Here is a 20,911-nt window from a genome sequence, read left to right as displayed (position 1 = left end):
GATTCTGAATCCGACCCCGTTTATTTATTCTATGTTGGTATAAGATGCGACTTTAGCTGCTGTACTTTTACATTTCAGTGTAATTTGACTGGAGTTTTGTTTACTTCAAATATCCTGCAGAATCTTTGACCATTAGTGTTGCAATTGTTGGGAGAAACCAAGGAGGATGTTTCATGTACACAAGCATGGGGTGAAGCACATTCCACATTCAGCAGACTTTAGAGGGGGGGGGGGGGATGGAAATACGCACTTCAGATTACACAAAACATGTTTAGAATGATCACCATGGGAACGTGAACATGAACCATGAACCGTTGTGCACTCACGGTATGCCAATCTCAAACAGGTTGTTCTGAATGAGCTGCTTGCCGAGCATGGTAATACACAACTGGATACACAGCTCCATGAGGCAGCCTGCATGGGCACACTGGAGAACAGAAACAAGCGACAGAAAGTCAGGCCAAGTCACGAGATCCTGGAGCGAAGAGGGCAACTGGACAGGACGACACAAAGAAGGGCGGCCGCGAGCTTCACAGCAAGTTTCCCCGGCAGCTCCATCCTCAGCATCCTTCTGCCGACATCGTCCTCGCCTCTCCTCCGGACAGTTGTGTGTGCGTCCTACACAACACCGATTTATAGGTGTGCACTATTACATATAACAATCTACTAAGGCACTTGGTAGTTAAAGGTCCCATATTATGAAACACTCATAGGTGGAGCATCTATAGGTAGATGATCTATAGGTGGAGGCTCTAGGTCAGACATGGGCAAGCCACGGCCCGTTATGCTTTTCAATACGGCCCGCCGAACTTGTCCAATTACCAAAAAATTCAAAATCATAACTTTCGTGTTGTCCCTGTAATACCCGTGTATCACCAGCAGATGGCGCACTGACCATCGGTGGCGTGTAGCATATTACTCTGCTTTCGTTTCGTTTTCCCTGCTCTCTGACCCCGTCTGTAGAAATGAGCGGACCAAAGAAAAGCAAAGTAGACGGTGAGGGCCGAGTGTTTGATAAAGAGCGGACAACAAGATATTCTTTCACCGAAATCCGATCTACGGCTGCACGTCTGATATGCCAAGAGACCCTGAAACCGACCCGCAGGAGCTGCAGTTGGAACTGATCGATCTTCAGTCCGACTCCGCCTCAAAGGATAAGTCCAAGTCTCTTAACCTGAATTACTTTTATGTCTCACTTAACGAAGCAACGTTTCCAAACGTCCGGAGGACGGCACAGAATATGCTGCTGTTTGGCTCGACCTCCGTGTGTGAGCAGACGTTCAGCGTCATGATCAATAAATCCCGTTCTTTTAATGAAGTGCGCATTTATGCACAGCAGTGGAGCAACAATGAGTGCAGCAGAAATGATTGAGATTTAGTATTTTGTGTTTTGATATGTTTTGAATGTTGAAAGTGATCATCTTTTTTCAATAAACGTTGGTTTATTTAACTTTACGCGTTCAAATTTATTAAAAACAGATGCAATCACCAGGTTTGACAGATCACAGTGTCATTGCTATTTTAATCTATTTACATTTCTCCTCACACTGTTGTGCTATTTTAATCTATTTACATTTCTCCTCACACTGTTGTGCTATTTTAATCTATTTACATTTCTCCTCACACTGTTGTGCCAAAATATGTGTAAATGCTGCATCTTGCATATTCATTGAGACAAACGTACTACCTGGATAAAGGCTATTTTGCACATTTGAAAGACGCAGTCCTTTGTACACACTGTTAGTAAATCGGGTTGTACATTTATCTGTGTGTGTTTACTGTGCTATGAGGTTTGCACACTACACGCAGCGCTTTAGTATATCTGGGCCAAACACTCATCCAAATGCTCCTGGCCCGGCCCCTCAAACCCAATGTGGCCCACACGTCAAAAAGTTTGCCCCCCCCTGCTCTAGGTGGATGATCTATAGGTGGAGGCTCTATAGGTGAATAATAGCATGATTCGTAGAGATTATGGATAACTGGTTGGAGTCGCATGTTTCTGTTAGCTTTAGGATAGCTGCTCGCTAATGCTACTTAACCCTTCCTATGACAATGAAGTGAAACCTGCAGCCTGGTGAAAACAGAGTTCCTGGATGTTAAAATCAACAGTGTTAGACTGCAGGGACAAATTAAAGGGAAGAACACGAGTCTAGTGACAGCCAAGACACGACAAACGTGTGCGGAACCAACCAAGACGACAACAGTGACGTGGCAGATCGTATTCATTCATTCATCCCCAGCTGCACATCCTGTTGGCATATCAGTTCTTAGACAGACCCTGTACTTGCAGTACAGCCCGTATATCTAGATGGAGCCACTGGGCCGGGTTGAGTTTGACTCACCTCTTCCATTCTGTAAGATCCGACCACATATAAGTAGTTCCCTGGCTGTCCAACGAGCCTGTAAGACAAACCGCATGAAGGAGACGAGGCAGGCAGGCCGTGCACGTTGCTCTAGTGTTCATCATCAGGAACTACAACAATCTGGTTTGGACATGCTTATTCAGTGTCTGGATTAGAGGAAGGCAGGTGCATTATCTGAATTAATAACCAGAACATTGATTTGCTGCTTTACCTGCCCCTGAAAAAGGCCAAGTAGACGATGGGCGTGAAGGCGTTGGCGAATTTCAAGATAAAGGTCTTAAAGATGAGGCGCTCCTCGAAACTCTTGTCCGTCTTTGGAACCTCTGATAAAGACAACACGTGACTTAATTAGCACGCATTCATTCATCCATGAATTCTAAGAGGCTTGAGGGGACTGTTGGACTTCCATAATGGCCTCACCCATTATGGTGAGCCGGCGGGCAATAGCGCCGTAGAGCTCATCGAGGATGATGATGACGATGAGGTTGATGATGGCTGCGGTGGTTTTGACGGTGGCTCTGACGTTGGCTCGCGCCGCAGGGTAGGTGCTCACGTGCAGCGCCGCCTTGATGCTAATCCGGTAGAGAATGACTCCGAAGACGATGGCGAACGTCACGGTGATCTAAAGTCAGAGCGGGAGGACGATGCTGAAACGCTCATCAAGCAAAGGAAGATTTCCCTCCAGTTCCAAACTGACATTTATAGCAAGCAACAAACGCGATTATAGGATAGGGGACAGCAAAGTACTCAATATTACAAAAATGTGACCTGAGAATTTGCAGTTTTTATTGCTGAAAACATTTCAAACTGTAGAAAGGAAGGAAAATATCAGCAGAAGTTGTGTTTGAGGTTTCTGGCTACTATATCAAATTACACACACAGAATCTATAACTTCAAATTCATCTTTGACACAGGATAGTGATGGAACACGTGTGTGTGTGTGTGTGCGCTCACCATGAAGCACATCATGACCACAGTAGTCAGGTAAGCAGGCAGTCTGTCCACACATGTCAGCTTCACCTTTTCACCCTTAAACAAACAAGAGTTATTCAAAAGACAAAGTACACAGAATATCTGAGGCACTCAGCCATGTTGAGGTCTGTGTGTTAATACTAGTGTGTGTGTGTGTGCACGCACGCACACACACACACACACGCTCACACTCACGTCACTGTTCATATTGCAGACCGAGCCCTGAGGCCACTGCGTGTGCATCATGTGTGACTAAACCGTGGTAAAGGACAGATAACCAACATGGCGCTGATCCATCTCAGGGGGACTCCAGAACCCGTCTGTCTCTCGGTCTTGGTCAACAGTGTTTTTCACGAGTGCATTTATTCAATAATGTAAGAAAGATTTGTGAATGGGACAGAGCACTGGAGTGTCACATCCATGACACGAGGTGCCGTTACAGCCTGGTCCAAGGGGCCGCGGGACCGACACACGCAGGTCTCAGTCCGGCCCCAGGGGCCGCCGGACCTACACACGCGGGTCTCAGTCCGGCCCCAGGGGCCGCCGGACCTACACACGCAGGTCTCAGCCTGGCCCCAGGGGCCGCGGGACCGACACACGCGGGTCCTAGCCCGGCCCCAGGGGCCGCGGGGCCGACACACGCAGGTCTCAGTCCGGCCCCAGGGGCCGCGGGACCGACACACGCGGGTCTCAGTCCGGCCCCGGGGGCCGCGGGACCTACACATGCAGGTCTCAGTCCGGCCCCGGGGGCCGCGGGACCTACACACGCAGGTCTCAGCCCGGCCCCGGTGGCCGCGGGACCGACACACGCAGGTCTCAGCCCGGCCCCAGGGGCCGCGGGACCGACACACGCGGGTCACAGCCTGGCCCCAGGGGCCGCGGGACCGACACACGCAGGTCTCAGCCCGGCCCCGGGGGCCGCGGGACCTACACACGCGGGTCACAGCCTGGCCCCAGGGGCCGCGGGACCGACACACGCAGGTCTCAGCCCGGCCCCCGGGGCCGCGGGACCTACACACGCGGGTCACAGCCCGGCCCCGGGGGCCGCGGGACCTACACACGCGGGTCACAGCCTGGCCCCAGGGGCCGCGGGACCTACACACGCGGGTCTCAGCCCATCCACGGCGCCCGTCTGGCAGCAGGTTTCAGTGTGCAGAGCAGAACAGCAGATTCCGTCTCACCCTGCAGGTCAAACTCTCAGCAGGACGACACGCCGCTGCACTTCCACACCGCAACAATGATTTATTGATGCTTTAAGCTGTTAAATACATTAATGCCAATTTTATAAATCATATTGTTGCATTGATTCGTTCGAGGGTCGGTGCTTTGAAAAGCGTAGTTTTCGGTCCAAGTTTTGACAAGACAAATTGTGCCGTCGCTCCGGAACATTCTGCGTCCCTCACGGCGTCCAGGCGAGACGCCGACAGGGGCCTCAGTCGGTCCGCAGTTAGGTTTAAGTACATTCCCTTTGCTGCTGGAATAAATTCTTAAGGAGGATATTTTATTAAACAATTATTTTAGGAAAGCCCCCGCGGTGGACACACCTACCAACCATTCAGCGAGACTCTGCATAAACACATCACCATTTACCAAATCGGGTTTTACCTTTGGAGTAGAATGTTCCTTTCTCATTGCCTTTTCCATGACCCGGAAGTCGTACTCGGCCCGGTTGTGGTCCTGGAAGAGAAATCCGTCAGCTGATGGAACCGAACATTCTGCAGCACCGTTTCAATGTTGAACATGCCGAAGAGGAGTTTAAATATCCGGCATTGGGACGCGACAGTTTGCTTTACAAAGGCTTCTGAGCAGTGGTTTGATGTTTTAACGGTGGGCCGCCAGATCTGATCCGGCGGGATGTCAGTCAGTGCATGAAGAGGGATTTAAAGCGGTGGCTTAGTTACACGAGCCATGCAGGGGCGTCAAACCCGTCCAGTGGAGGGCCGAGACACTCCAGGTCTTCCTTCCAGCCGGCTAACAAAGCAGGTGATTGTAATTATCAACACCTCCGATTTGAGAGAAGGAACTCAGTGAGATCAGCTGCTGGAGAGATGGTTGGAAAGAAAACCCGGAGTGTCTCGGCCCTCCACTGGACAGGTTTGACACTACACGCTGTGATGTCACGGCCGTTTCAACATGGCTAGCTGATGCTTACCTGTGCTACACGCTACACCATGCCAGCCAAACCTGTTCTTCTAGTGCGTTTGTAGTAAACAGAAAGACAAATAAAAAATGTCAGCAAATAATGGTCGACCTTCCTGAATGCGACAGTCGGGCCCAGGGATTCACGATGTGGTGAACAGGAACGGTGACAAACAATCATTTCACGGCGTAATCCAAGATTTAAAATGGAAGACCCTCGACGTTACCGTCAGACGTGTGAGAATGCACAGCCATGAAGCGACAACTAGTGCAAAAGCAGAGGGACGACGTAAACGCAGAAGCAGCCGCACCGCTAGAAAGAAAGGCTGAAGGTTAATCATCGGGGGTGGGCAACAGGGCCCAATCAGCAACCGGGTAGCATCCAGCGGGACGCCGCTAGCGTCACCCTCACCCAGCATGTATAGGAGGAGCGAGAGATTCAGAGCGGCTCGAGTACAAACGCAGAACCAAGCAGCAGCCAGTCAGGCCTCGTCCCCTCAGTGCCGACTGGCTGCGTTGAATTCAGTCAGTCAGATCAATGAAGGGTGAATTAAGCAGACCAGGCTCGGGGGGGGGGGGGGGGGGCTAACCAACCCATCCCCACATCCACATCCCCTCTGTGCTGCTGCTCAAGCTGTGGCCATGGAGGGCAAAATGTCAAACAGGTGAGAAAGCAAAGGCAGTGAAGAGCTGCGTGTCCTGCTGTCAGAAGCCACGAGGAGCAGCCAACAAGCATCAGGATCAACTAAGAGAGAAGAGGAACAAAGAAGGAACAGAATCCCAGAACCAGCTTTTAAGGAGTAAAAACCCAGGCAGCTGTCTGGACACCTTAAGAAGGAACGTGTGATCGACCGCCGTCATGCAGATCACAACCAAGGAAGGAAGGACAGATGCTACGGTTACGTCTGGGAGGGGGTGAGAAATGAAGCTGGATCCAAACCTTAAGATCCTCCTGTAAAAGACGGCACACAAACACACAGGAAGTACGTCAGCCACGCCCTCTGAAGACGAAAACACTCTGTCATTTGATTTAAAAAAAAATTACAAGAGGGTAGCAGAAGTTATCCATTCCTGTCCTGCTGCCAGAAGTGACAGGATGAGTCGTTAGAAACGGTTAAACCGTTGAATACAAATCACTCTTTGTAAAACTCGACATGAAACTGGCTCTGGAGGAGTTTATCCCCGGTTTGTGTTGCAAGCATAATAATAATAATATTAATAATAATAATTAAACTGGCTAAAAGGACTCTTCAAAATGCAGAATTACAAAATTGATGAAAGAATCAGACATTTTTTAACTTTTGGAATATTTCAGCGCGTCTATTTTTTCGTATGAAATCAAGAGATCGCATCAACCAGATATTAATAAATCAAGTCCATCAAATCTCACCTCCTCCTCCTCTCCAAAGCCCGTCAGGTCCCAGGTGTAGTTGAGTCTCATCTGCCGTCTCTTCCAGTGCTCCATGAACAGAACCGCTACAGAAACAAGCACAGAACCCCTGACGCCAGGCTCCAAGCGACAACCACCACAGATGTTCACCGACATTTCATAGAAAAACCTCAACGTGAAAATGCAGGGAATTTCCAAAATAGATGGAAAGTCCATATGCGGCTGCACGGCGACACAACAAAGGGATGCATGACATTCAGATTTATCGATTAATACTGGTCACGTTAAATCATAATAGGGCACACCACACAAATTGGGCAAAATACACATTCCAATACAGGAGAGACACAGGACAGGGTTTCAAGTCACGCCCACCCATGAGGGGTGCAACGGAGTTCTTAGGTCGACTTTCTGAAATTATTTTGTTCAGCAACTGGAGCTGCTGCCTGCAGCAGCGGCCGAAGCTCAGTGCGGAATTCCTCACCAACTTTCTACCTGAATTGTATGCATTACATTTCTGAGTTTTCTTCATTGACTATACACCCTGGATGGAGATGAAAGAGCCAACGAGAGAATAGAAAACCAACAAAAGGTGCCATGACCCGGATCTCATAAGAGGCATCGTGTTCTGTGGAGACCAGGCGGCGTCTGAACTGCACGCAAAACGTAAGCAGAAACCTTCTATAAAATTCTGCCAGATGGTTTGCCTGGTATTCCGCGAGAATACGGGGGAAAGTTTGAATTTAAAAAAGGCACCATTTGACCTCAGAATTGTTAACATTTACATTCTGCAAAATGCTACACAGATTATGCCATTCAGTAAAGTTGGTTAGGAAAAGGGGAATGGGGTCTCGGGTTAAATTCCCTTGTTTAGATTTATGTACTGTGATTTATGTACTAAGGACTTTCAACGGAAACAAGACCGGAAGGGCTTTTTTGAAATGCTCCTCTTAGACAGGATGTTTGACCTTATTTGTACTGTAATACATGCTACTGTGTGACTGTACTTGTACGCTAACATTCTATCTAATAAATATATTCATTCATTCATTCAGATTCCTTCGATTGTGTCGTCGAACCCATCTTTAAAAGGTTTAGAGGTACCCTGGGCCGAGTCGGCGAACCAGCGGCTCCATAGGCACAAAAATATCTGGAGGAAGTAGCTTTCTGAACGACCAGGGGAAGAATATAAGGAGAGAAGGGAGCACTGGAGGAATACAGTGTGATAAAATACCGGTAGGTCACCGTGACTCCGCCGTCGGCACAGAAGCAGCAATTTAGGTTCAAAGTCCGGCACGCGAGACTTGAAACATAATCAAGTCTCCAGCGAAAGCTTGGAACCTGTCGTGAAATACGGCAGCTTGCAAAAATGTGAATAAAACAAACAATTGATTGAGGGGGTGTTGGGACTACTTTCAGATCCGGCTCCAACGTGATCACAACTGTTGAACATAACGACTTCCCGTACGTCCCGTGATTCATTCCGCTCGCTCCATCGGCGATGGGCGTGGCGGAGGACGGATCGGCAGAGCGGAGCCGACACATCTGTGACCCATCTGCCCATCACCACACCATTTAAATTACTGCTCACCTGTGCTACCAGTTAGCGGTTATGCTATCGTGCCTCCCCGGTGCTATGCTCCGTGTGTTCTGCTCCAGTCGGGTCTCTGCCAAGGTTAACTCGGTATTTTTCTATTATCTCGACTGATTTTTGTTTATTTTTTGTATTTCCATTCATTCTGACCTTGGGTTTTTGTTGGCTGTTTACTTAATTACTGGACGTCCCCCCCCCCCAGTACTTTTTCTGAGTGTTTTAAATTTTCCTTATTTTAATTTTAACCATTATTCGTCTGTCTCCGCCCTCTGGGGTTCTCATTCCTGCTAGTGCCAGTATGAAATCTAGCAGAATAACCCGGTCCACCATGGACCACGCGGATTCAGACTGTATTCACCAGGAAAAGAACTAGAAAAGCAGACACGTTTCCAGGTGTGCCCCCACCCAACCCACGCCTGTGACTCCGTGTTGACATTTAACACCTAAAGTTCTTGTTGGATGTTTAGTGAACAATGCAAACGGGTTCTTACCCCAGAGAGCCATGAAAACGGAGAAGAAGACGGTGGCCGGGTTGTCGAACAGGTGGCTCGCCCGGGCCGTCCCACACGCCGTCACCAGCTTCCAGTAGCTGCAGGCCCGGTCACACAATGGACACATGGTGATGTTGTTCCTGGGATCGCAAATCTCCATACTGATAACACGGGAACGGATGGAAGAGATGAATTATTCAAAGGGATGAAGACGGAGCAGGTGAGAAACCTGCAAGTCCGGCTGCGCTGCAGCGTGTTCAGCGTGTTCCTCGTCATGTTTACCAGACGTGATGCAGACCTCACATGCGGCCCAAACAGATTGCATGATTTCAGAAATGGTGGCTCAGATTTATTGCTGATCTGCAAAAGTAGCTCATGCACGGTGCGTTCTCACATCTTTAACTACACACATGAATTCTGAAATGTGCTAAATGTGAGGACACATTATTGAAAACGCTCAGGAACTGAGGAGTGTGATGGTTGCAGGATCCTGCAGGAGCCGAGTACTTTAATGGAGTTAAGAGTAATGACCCGACAGAATTCCTCTCTGCTTCAGGGAGGCTTCAGAATGACTATTGATCAGACATACATCACGGATTGCACCATGTAGGATATTTGTATGAAATGGAAACAAAATAATAAATCTTCCCTGAAGGATATACTACAATGTCGTTGTCAACGATGTGTCTATTAATCAGGCCAGGTCACCATGGTAACTGAAGCTGCACACCCGACCTGCTCTGGAGGAGGTTATGTTGTACAAAACAGAGCATCAACACGCTAAAAGACTGATGCAGATAGAACTACTATAACCCACTGTGTCCTGACTTCATTCCATTAAATACTCTCAACATGATCAGATTCCTTTATGCAGAATAGCCTTTAACTGAACACAGAAGCAGCAAGCCTGCATTAACAAACAGAGCCCGCAGGCTTTTTGTTCACACTCGTCTCTGGAGAGGGGCTGGAGACGTCCAGCTTGCTTTGCATTACTTCAGTTTTAACAGCACACGGGGGTCGTCAACTTGCGCCCGACGCGACTGCAGTCGTCTGTTGTTGTTTTGTTGTCAGTTTAATGCAGCCTCGTGGGTACTGCGGTTAGCAGGAGCTAACGTAGCATTGCCAGTTTCTCCTTTGTGCCGTTCTCAAGCCCAGATAAATGCAGAGAGTTTAATCAGGAATGGCATCCAGCGTAAAACTTTGCGAAACTACAACATGCAAATCCCCATAAATAAGAACGACATACCGGATCGGTCGAGACCCGGGTTAACGAAGCCAGCAGCGTTGTTAACCTGATTACAGCGGGACGAAGACAGCGACGAAGAAGAGGAGGAAGACGATTGCATCAGGAGAGAGAAGAGGGAATGGAAGAGTTTAGGACAGAGTAGGGACTTTGAATGTTGGGACGATGCGGGAAAAGCTAGAGAGCTGGTGGACATGATGAGGAGGAGGAAGGTTGACGTGTTGTGTCTCCAGGAGACCAGGTGGAAAGGACGCAAGTCTAGAAGCTGAAGAGCAGGATTCAAGTTGTTTATAACGGAGGAGAGGAAAGAGGAATGGAGGAGGGGTTATCATGAAGGAAGAGTTGGTGCAGAGAGTTCTAGAGGAGAATTGAGTGTCTGATAGAGAAAGCCTATGACAGGGTGCCCAGAGAAGAACTGTGGTACTGCATGAGGTACTGTAGTACTGCTTGAGGTACTGTGGTACTGCATGAGGACGTCTGGAGTGGCAGAGAAGTATGTCAGAGTAGTTCAGGACATGTACGACAGCAGTGAAGTGTGCAGTAGGAGTAACAGGGGAGTTTAGTGTAGAGGTGGGATGCACCAGGGATCAGCTCTGAGCCCCTTTTTGTTGCCATGGTGATGGATAGACTAACAGATGGTGAGACAGGAAGCTCCTTGGAATATGATGTTTGCAGATGACATTGTGATCTGCAGTGAGAGCAGGGAGAGCAGAATCTAGAGAAGTGGAGGTCTGCTCTAGAAAAGAGAGGAATGAAGGTCAGCAGGAGTGAAACAGAGTACATGTGTGTACATGAGAAGGTCCCAGGGGGGACAGTGAAGCTACAAGGAATAGACGTAAAGAAGGGAGAGGACTTCAGGTACCTCGGGTCAACAGAGCAGAGTGATGGAGAGAATGTGGAAAGGAGGTGAAGAATCGTGTGCAGGCAGGCTGGAACGGGGGGAGGAAAGTATCAGGCGTGCTCTGTGATAGGACGAAGGGACAGGTCTACAAGACAGTGGTGAGGACAGCCATGATGGACGGCTTAGAGACAGTGGTGAGGACAGCCATGATGGACGCCTTAGAGACAGTGGTGAGGACAGCCATGATGGACGGCTGAGAGACAGTGTCTCTGAGGAAAAGGCAGGAGGCGGAGCTAGAAGTGGAGGAGATGAAGATGCTGAGGTTCTCCTTGGGAGTGACCAGGTTGGACAGGATTAGAAATGAGACAATAAGAGGGACAGTGAAGGTTAGACGTTTTGGAGACAAGGTCAGAGAGACCAGACTTTAATGGTTTGGACATGTCCAGAGGAGAGACAGGGACTATATCGGTAGAAGGATGCTGAGGATGGAACTGCCAGGGAACAGGACTAGAGGACAACCCAGGAGAAGAGACATGGACGTAGTGAGGGAGGACATGAGAGTGGCTGGTGTTGGGGAGGACGATGCAAAGGACAGGGTGGAGTGGAGAATGTTGGGTTGCTGTGGCGACGCCTCAGGGGACAAGAAAGTCCAGTAGTAGTAGTAGTAGTAGTACGAGGTGTTTTTACGGCACCCACGATGTCTACCAAGAGGAAACGGTTGTATTTCTACTTCTTATTTACAGTTTCATGATGCAGCATAATAAATGCGGTAATTTAAAATGGGACAATTTATGACCAAGTCGGCTTACGACAATACCGTTGGAACAAATCGTGGCCGTAAGTCGAGGACGACCTGCATGGCAGCTCCGACGCATGAAATCCTATCTTGTGAAATGTTCACAGATGACGTTGCCAAACGGTAAATCCTACGCGCTAGTTTTGTAAGGGCTGTAATGTCCTCGTGTGGCAATAGCCTTAAACCTGGAGGATGTGTTCGCGTGGATCTACGGAGTAATTCTGAGGGTGTGGCTAAAGCCTGGTGTTAGGAGTCAGGCCTGATAACTCACCGAGAGATCTCTCTCTGAGCAAGTAGCATCAAGTTAAGACCACAATCACATAAAAATGTCATTTCATTCTGACAATGTTTGCAGCTGAAAACATTTAGAATCGAATTATAAAATCGAAAGAACTTCTCCCCCGCTGCTGTGTGGGTGAAAACACTACAGACCCTAATATACTACACACCCACGTCCTGCCTCGAGTACAAACGGGACAGAACCGCTGCTTCAACCTCACTTTGTCCATGACGACAACGAAGATAATGAAGGATAACTGCAACACAGCCCTCCGGTCACCTGGGTATGTTGTCATCCACAGTGGCACAGCCGTAGAGGAACACGATGACCCCGACAATGGCTGCGGGGATCAGCATCTGTGTGTACACCCCCAACCAGGCGAAGTACAACCCGACCTTCTCGCCGAAGTACTTCCTGCGCACACAGGATCCAAAGGGGGGCGCTGTATGGTTACAACGGCGTGCTCCCGAAGGCGTCATGGTCTGTGGTGAAGGTAAGCCTCCATGGGTCTGACCTGATGAGGCCGATGGGCTGATACTTGTAGAAGGAACTGTAGCTGGCCCACTCCTCAAACAGCAGCTGGGAAGAGACGCAGGAGGCAGAATTAAAGACATTCCCTCTGGAGGGAAGGTTCCCGTATGGGCGGGGTTTGGAACGCAGTCGTGAACGAGACACGAGAAGCTCTGCGGGTCGAGATGGAGAACGACTCGTGAACTAACTGGCATCAGCAGCGGTAATGTCAGACAACGACGGCGTCATCGGGCAGACGGCGGAGAGGAGGGATCAATGGCATTTCTTAATCACTAATATTTCCTAACTGTCGGAACAATATTATGATGACGAATGACGGAACTAATCTCCCGTTAACGGCGCCTTAAAGTCCTACAAAACATTTCCTTTGGTAGAATCAACGTCCAGCTTAAAATCGATCAAATTGGATGTCTGATTCATTTATTCATTATCATTACTGCTCGACTCACCATCCTGTCGTTAGGCTCTTCATTCAACCCCATAACGTCTCCCTGTGACATACAGCAGTAGGAACAGCTCAGGTCATTAGCCTCAGAGGAACACACACACACACACACACACGCACACACACACACGCACGGAATTATGCAGCAGTCGCTCCACAGACACTCACATCATGGAGAGGATAAGCAGCCGTGTAGATGCCGTTAGCGAGCAGACTGGTGAGCCCTGTGGAGAGACATGAGAGTCCTCATAAACCCACACACTGACACACACACCGAGACGCACACACAGAGACACACAGAGACGCGCACACTCTGACACACACAAAGACACACACAAAGACCCACACACAGACCCACACAGACACACACACAGGCACACTACCACACACAGAGACGCACACACAGAGACACACAGAGACGCGCACACTCTGACACACAAAGACCCACACACACAGAGACACACACAAAGACCCACACACAGACCCACACAGACACACACACAGGCACACACACAGGCACACTACCACACACAGAGACGCACACTCAGTGACACACAAAAAGACCCACACACACAGACACACAGAGACCCACACACAGACACACTACCACACACAGAGACGCACATACTCAGTGACACACACAAATACCCACACACACATAAAGACCCACACACACAGACACACTGCCACACACAAAGACCCACACACACAGTGACACACACAAAGACCCACACACACAGACACACACACACACAAACCCACACACAGACCCACACACAGACACACAGACCCACACACACAGTGACACACACAAAGACCCACACACACAGACACACAAACCCACACACACAGTGACACACACTGACCCACACAGTGATGATGTCATACTGTGTATATTACTCTGATGAAGAAGCAGACGCCATGTTGCTTTCTCGTAGGCGGAGACTCACCCATTGGGTATTTGGCTCTGGTGCACTTTGTCCTCTTCAGTACTTCATAGACCTGAGAACACAATCAAATATTCAACAGAGAAGACCAGAGAAAGGAGAAGAGGAGGATGAGGAGGGTCTCGGTATCCCCTGCTGCTGCTCAGCGCAGCATTAAACAGACTTTTATTGTGTGTTACTGATGAGCGTTGAGACTCAGCTGAGAGCCAATCAGTCATGTGATCGAGGAGATCAATTTAATAACGAGCAGCTAATCACGTTACCCCGTCCTGAACCGAGCTCCGTGTGTGTGTGTGCGTGTGTGTGTCTGTGTGTGCCCGTGTGTGTGTGAGTGTCGCTGCAGCACATGCATGACGAGCTTCTTCTGGAGGCTGTTCATTCACACTGTGACTCATCTGGAGCAAAGCTGGAACACAGATATATTTAACAGCCACAAGGCTGCGTCGGCGAGCGGCCCGTGAGCCAGGGGCTGTTCCCGTGTTCCGGGCTACCGCCTCCGGCCGGGGGACCCGCGTGCACGGAACAAACACTTACGATCGAGCTCCTCGTCTTGCTGTCGAAGAACTTGTCTCTGTCAGACAGGTCGAACCTGTAACGCAAACATGACAAGTTTGACTTCTAGTTTGTGCGGAGCAGACGTTTGGACAGAAAAACGGCAAAGCCGAGGTGAAAGAAACTAAATAATGCACCAAATGGACAGCCGTTAAGGCTTGAGCGGCACCTCGGGATTTGAGGTTTTGTGTTACGCAACGACAGAAATACAGTGGAACCTCGGTTCTCGAACAAAAACATGGAGGTTAGCATGCCTCAGAAGTCCAACACATTTTTGGAGTTCGAACACACGAGTGGAGCCGAGGCGAACCTAAGACATGAACAAAGGCGGAGTCTAACGGAGTAGGCTCAGGTTGAGTCGAACGAAGGCGGAGTCTACCCGAGTAGATTCAGGTTGAGTCAAACGAAGGCGGAGTCTAACGGAGTAGGCTCAGGTTGAGTCGAACGAAGGCGGAGTCTAACGGAGTAGGTTCAGGTTGAGTCGAACGAAGGCGGAGTCTAACGGAGTAGGTTCAGGTTGAGTCAAACGAAGGCGGAGTCTACCCGAGTAGGCTCAGGTCGAGTCGAACGAAGGCGGAGCCTACCCGAGTAGGCTCAGGGCGAGTCGAACGAAGGCGGAGTCTACCCGAGTAGGCTCAGGGCAAGTTGAACGAAGGCGGAGTCTACCCGAGTAGGCTCAGGGCGAGTCGAACGAAGGCGGAGTCTACCCGAGTAGGTTCAGCTTGAGTCGAACAAAGGCGGAGCCTACCCGAGTAGGCTCAGAGCGAGTCGAACGAAGGCGGAGTCTACCCGAGTAGGCTCAGGTTAAGTCGAACGAAGGGGGAGTCTACCCGAGTAGGCTCAGCTTGAGTCGAACGAAGGCGGAGTCTACCCGAGTAGGTTCATCTTGAGTCAAACGAAGGCGGAGTCTAACGGAGTAGGTTCAGGTTGAGTCAAACGAAGGCGGAGTCTACCCGAGTAGGCTCAGGTCGAGTCGAACGAAGGCGGAGTCTACCCGAGTAGGCTCAGGGCGAGTCGAACAAAGGCGGAGTCTACCCGAGTGGGCTCAGGGCGAGTCGAACAAAGGCGGAGTCTACCCGAGTAGGCTCAGGGCGAGTTGAACGAAGGCGGAGTCTACCCGAGTAGGCTCAGGGCGAGTCGAACGAAGGCGGAGTCTACCCGAGTAGGTTCAGCTTGAGTCGAACAAAGGCGGAGCCTACCCGAGTAGGCTCAGGGCGAGTCGAACGAAGGCGGAGTCTACCCGAGTAGGCTCAGGGCGAGTCAAACGAAGGCGGAGTCTACCCGAGTAGGCTCAGGGCGAGTCAAACAAAGGCGGAGTCTACCCGAGTAGGTTTATCTTGAGTCAAACGAAGGCGGAGTCTACCCAAGTAGGTTCATCTTGAGTCAAACGAAGGCGGAGTCTACCCGAGTAGGCTCAGCTTGAGTCGAACGAAGGCGGAGTCTACCCAAGTAGGTTCATCTTGAGTCAAACGAAGGCGGAGTCTACCCGAGTAGGTTCAGGTTAAGTCGAACGAAGGGGGAGTCTACCCGAGTAGGCTCAGCTTGAGTCGAACGAAGGCGGAGTCTACCCAAGTAGGTTCATCTTGAGTCAAACGAAGGCGGAGTCTACCCGAGTAGGCTCAGCTTGAGTCGACCTGCCGTAGGAGAAAGACTGTTCTAATGTTTCACTTCCTGTTCTTGTTGTCTCTCTTTGTTCTCTTTAGCTCTTAGTCATGGATCCAAAGAAAGGCAGCAGTAAAACTACTGGAAAAGAAAAGAGGAAAGTAGAGAGAACATCTGTTGAACTAAAGGAAATAATCTCCAGATACCGAAATGGCGTTTGTGTCTGGAATCGTGCTGCAGGACGGGATGGAGGAACCAATGATTTAGTCTTTACTATAGAAAACTGAGCTAAAGAAGGAATAAAACCCAGGAGGACAGTTACCCACTCATTTAACGGAGGAGGACTCCCTTTCAAAGGAATAGCCCCTCCCCCTTCCTTCTGTCCCTCACAAAATTGTGTGAAATTAACTTTATTATGCTTTTGTTTTTCGTACCATTTACACTTTTACGCGTTTTCCGTTGTTTGGATACACGTAGTTACACGTTAATATACCTGTAGGCGTGTGAACGGACATTTATCTGCTGCGTAGGAACGGATTTGACATTATGTGGAGTATACTGTACTTTTGTGTTAAGGAACGAATCATGTTGAAGAACCGAGGTTCCGCCGTACTGCATCTACTCTTATCCACGACACTGATAATGAATTTGGGTCAAGCTACCTGCTCCAACCGGACCTTTCTAGCACAGCTTCAGGACTATACTCACTTCACACGGTGTTCATTACTTGAGTTTTGTTTATCGATCTCAAACGTTCCCGTCTTCTCTTACCTTTTATTTCCCTAAGTAATCACACGAGGCACATGACGATCTATTCGGATAAACAGAGTCTAGTGGATTCATGCGCTACGATCAAACAGAATGCTGCCGTTTCATTATCCGGCTTCAACCCTGGAAGCCCTCAGTCAGGGATTTGACTCACAGATGCTGCTTCTCCCTGGAAAAGGGGTGAGAGAGGGACTTCACATTTTGTGACATGGTGGCGTCTCCGTTTGGGTGGAGAGGGGCTGTGACTTTGTGGATTAACTGGCGGATCTTCTCCACTATATTGCTGCTTTGTTTCACCTCGTAGACCTGCGGAGGAGGCGGGAGAACGTTAGCAGGCGGCTAGCGGAGTCATCATGGAGCACTGAAGGCAGAATCAATTCAACTCGTTCAAAAACAACAACAACGTAATAATAAAAATAACGTATTCTGAAGCTTTGTATGGTGTGTGATGGTTTAAATTTAACAGAATACACTTTGCAGGATTAGCAGGAAATACAGAACCCAACTTGACCCACAAGTGCAAAAACTTTGGAGACGGAGGCAAGGAAAACTTCCCTTTAACAGGCAGAAACCTTGGACAGAACCTAAGACTCAGTGGACTGTGACTGAAAAACCTCAAATAATTAATTCAAGTGTTCCCTTTACTTTGAGCAGTGTATATAGTTTAATGTTTTGAAGTCACGTCAGTTGATTGTATTTAACTGTAGTTTATTTAACTTTGCTTTTAAAATAAGGACGACAAGTCTTTTCTATAATGCACATTTAACTTTGAAAAAAATCATTTTGAAATCTAAATTTTTTGTTTAATACATCACTTAATTGTGTGTGCAGTTAGAGTAGACTGTTGATTATTTTGCACAATAAACTTGTAGTTTGCAAAAACAACGACCATCAGCATGTAAAAGGCGTGATGCCTACACACTGTTCCATGATGGTGCAGTACCTTCTTTGTTGGCATCTTAAGCTTCATGAATTCAGCCTCTCGACAAAGAATGTTCCAAGGAGCGTGGATCTTCAAAAAACCAATGCCAGGGATTTTCCCCTGGAATACATCAGGAATATTAAACTGACATAAGACTATGTACTCTGAACCGTTTGGACTTTGTCAACACTTCATTTAATGGAAAGCACTGCATGACACAAGGGCGTGGTAGTTAGTGGTAGCACTACCGCCTCACAACAAGCGCCGCCTAGATTTGAATCCCATCTTGGGAATTAGCATTTTCTCAGCCGGGTGCTCCGGCTTCTATCCGGAGTCCCACACAAGTGCATCACAAGAGAGTGGGACGTTTATGTGGATGTTGTTTGTCTCTTAGTTTGGTCCCGTGTGGGCGAGCAAGTCACCAAACGCCTCATCCATCCAGAATGGAAAGGTGGCGCAGTGGGTGGCGCTGTTCCCTCACAGCAAAAAGGTTCAGGGTTCGATGCCCATCTGCGTGGGCCTTTAACCCACAGCCGGCTGGGACTGGCTCCAGCAGACCAGAACCTGTGGTACCTGCTGCAGGCCGTGGGCTCGCTGGGGGACGGATCCATGTGGCTCTTCTGGACTGGCATAAAGTGTGTGTGGCAGTAAGAGGATCGGGACCTGGTCCAGAAAATGCTGGTTGTGTCCCGTGAATAAATGTTGCAGCTCCTCAAGACTCGATTCCAGATACCAGCGACGTGACTGGGGTTCTCTAGAATCCCTGAGAACACGGTACGCGTTTAGACGGCGAGATCTCGAGATCTGACCGTCTTTAAGGAAGATGGGATTCACCATTCATCCATATTCTGACCCGCCTTGTCCGTCACCGGGTCGCGGCGGAGCCTATCCCAGCAGTCAACGGGCATACGGGGTACACCCTGGACAAGCCGCCGGGTGATCCCAGGGACAGACAGACAAGCATTCACACACACACCTATGGACAGTTTCGTGTAACCAAGCTGCCTAATTAGCATGTTTTTGGAGGTGGGAGGAAGCCGGAGAACCCGGCGAGAACCCACGCAGACACGGAGAACATGCACACTTCTCAAACCTGCAACCTCCTTGCTGTTAGGCAACGCCGCTAACCACTGCACCACCGTTCTCCCCATAATGGTAAATTATTTTGACCTCCATTGCACATCAAAAGCCTCACCCCTTCATCCTTTTCCAGCTCCAGGCCCGTCTCCAGGAGGTGTTCCTCAAACTCCTCCCGCCTGAAGCGCTTGTCGTCCTCATGGTAGTCGGTCTGCTGGTCTTGGGCGGCGATCTCCGGGTCCTTGGGCTGCAGGGGGGCTCGGCTGCTCCTCATGCTGAGGCTGCGCCGAAGTCGTCGGACGAAGTTGAAGTTGTTCTTATCAAACTTGGGCGACTTGCGTGGGGCGCCGTTGGGTTTCTCTATCTGGTATGCGAGCACATAGTCGACCCGCCGGCGTCGGTCTGAGAAATACGGGCCGATCCGTTGATTGATGGGGGACACCTCGTCCGCATAAAGGGTTCTCATTGGCTGGAAGGAAAACCACAAAATGGCATTAAATGAGTTTATTAACTTTCCTTTATTGGATAAAACTCTCGAAGGCCATTTCCTCACGCCTGCTTTTGTAGTTTTACTCTGTTCATCTCGCTCTAGACATCAGTAATTTGGCAGGTACAATCACAACGAAACGGGAAAATGGACAGCGTTGCACAGCGCGAGGTTGAAAATAAACTAAGAACCCAATAATGACATGTTGCTTTGGGGCGACGGTGAACCAGACGAGCAGAGACAATCCAGAGCAAGGAGGACGTGTGCCAAACGGCGGTGTTGCTCCAGAACCCTGGCCTGGGCCTTCAGATTGTTTCACACTGTTTTAGTCAACAAATATGTGGCTCCCGCATAAAGAAATGGTCCAATCAGCTTTTTCAAAGGTCCTAAACTGGAGACTGTGGCTTTTCCCGGTCCCGTTTGTCATTGATCCAAACACGCTGGATGAAGAGCCCAATTAAATTAACAAGTTGTGGTTCCTCCAAACCTCGCCGTTTAGATTTCACTACACTGTGACTGAAAAACACTTCCAGCCTGACAAAACAGTCAAATTGACTGAAAGGTCAGAGCGAGCCACGCATGTCATTAGCACGGAGACGTGTCCACGCCGTGGCGCCGTCCTCCCAACACATTACATGTCACGCATGAAAAACACAACAGCAGGGCGGGTGAATGTGTGGGTGGGGGCTCCGACAGGTCGGATGGGCACGGTCGACTTGCAGCTTTAAAATGTAAACAACCGCTGAAAGGACTCACAATCAGACGCCACCGCATATCACGAAACGCATCGCCAGCCGCTTCACGGAATGACACCGCCAAGACGGCTTCAAGACGCCGGGGAAGTGAAACACGAGAAACTGAAGGAACGGGGAGCCCATTTGAGGAGGAGGGATCGGGAACGGGCTGTAATCTGGCACCTGGACCTGAGGGTGAGGTTGGAGAATGTTCAAGAACTACAAGCAAGAAGGACGACTCGTAAAAATGTTCATGCAGACGTCCCAGAATCCAGTTAGCCAACAAACAAGGCTGTAACAGGAGTCAGAGCCGCCACGCCCAACGCCCAGAATCACACTCTGACCCAGAGACAGGCCTGTGTGCTACCCCCCCCCCCCCCCCCTCAGGCGAGGAGGACGAACTGAGCAAAGCAAAAGGAGCTATCTGAACCAGTTCAAGCACGACTCTGCAACGACAGCTGTCAAATCACCGAAATAGCAAGGAGACACCAACGAGCCGACGCCCACCCTCAGGACCTCTTGCACGGAGAGTTTTTGTTGAGCACTTGTTAAAAGACTTATATTTACATTCCGCCTCCGTATCTTGGGGTTCAGTCCTTACCTGGACAACACATAGCTGTCCCTTTATGTCAAAGTGAACCGAGGCAAGTAAAACCCCACTGACCGACTAAAAACCATCCAGTCGCGTTTGGGGGGCGCACAGGCGGGAACATCCACAAAGCCAAAACTAAGTAGGA

At 49.4% G+C, this 20,911-nt stretch overlaps 1 protein-coding gene across 1 annotated transcript in view; it reads right to left on the bottom strand.

The window, feature by feature from the left end:
- ano1a (anoctamin 1, calcium activated chloride channel a) overlaps window positions 1-19,535 on the bottom strand; it is a 28,774-nt gene extending 9,239 nt beyond the window's left edge. The window contains exons 1-19 of the mRNA XM_068741828.1: window positions 19,527-19,535; window positions 19,072-19,422; window positions 17,898-17,996; window positions 17,109-17,260; window positions 14,567-14,621; window positions 14,036-14,087; window positions 13,254-13,309; window positions 13,090-13,131; window positions 12,624-12,688; window positions 12,389-12,523; window positions 8,950-9,110; window positions 6,865-6,950; window positions 6,415-6,426; window positions 4,941-5,012; window positions 3,318-3,392; window positions 2,784-2,985; window positions 2,575-2,686; window positions 2,343-2,400; window positions 327-427 (exon numbers count right to left, since the gene is read on the bottom strand). Coding sequence (XP_068597929.1) covers window positions 327-427; window positions 2,343-2,400; window positions 2,575-2,686; window positions 2,784-2,985; window positions 3,318-3,392; window positions 4,941-5,012; window positions 6,415-6,426; window positions 6,865-6,950; window positions 8,950-9,110; window positions 12,389-12,523; window positions 12,624-12,688; window positions 13,090-13,131; window positions 13,254-13,309; window positions 14,036-14,087; window positions 14,567-14,621; window positions 17,109-17,260; window positions 17,898-17,996; window positions 19,072-19,422; window positions 19,527-19,535 — 1,895 coding nt within the window. The remainder of the gene's footprint in view (window positions 1-326; window positions 428-2,342; window positions 2,401-2,574; window positions 2,687-2,783; window positions 2,986-3,317; window positions 3,393-4,940; window positions 5,013-6,414; window positions 6,427-6,864; window positions 6,951-8,949; window positions 9,111-12,388; window positions 12,524-12,623; window positions 12,689-13,089; window positions 13,132-13,253; window positions 13,310-14,035; window positions 14,088-14,566; window positions 14,622-17,108; window positions 17,261-17,897; window positions 17,997-19,071; window positions 19,423-19,526) is intronic.
- Window positions 19,536-20,911: the final 1,376 nt, after the last annotated feature.

Source organism: Brachionichthys hirsutus, chromosome 1 (genome assembly GCF_040956055.1).
Source record: "Brachionichthys hirsutus isolate HB-005 chromosome 1, CSIRO-AGI_Bhir_v1, whole genome shotgun sequence".
Lineage (NCBI taxonomy): Eukaryota > Metazoa > Chordata > Actinopteri > Lophiiformes > Brachionichthyidae > Brachionichthys > Brachionichthys hirsutus.
This window is presented reverse-complemented; position numbering and strand designations above follow the sequence as displayed.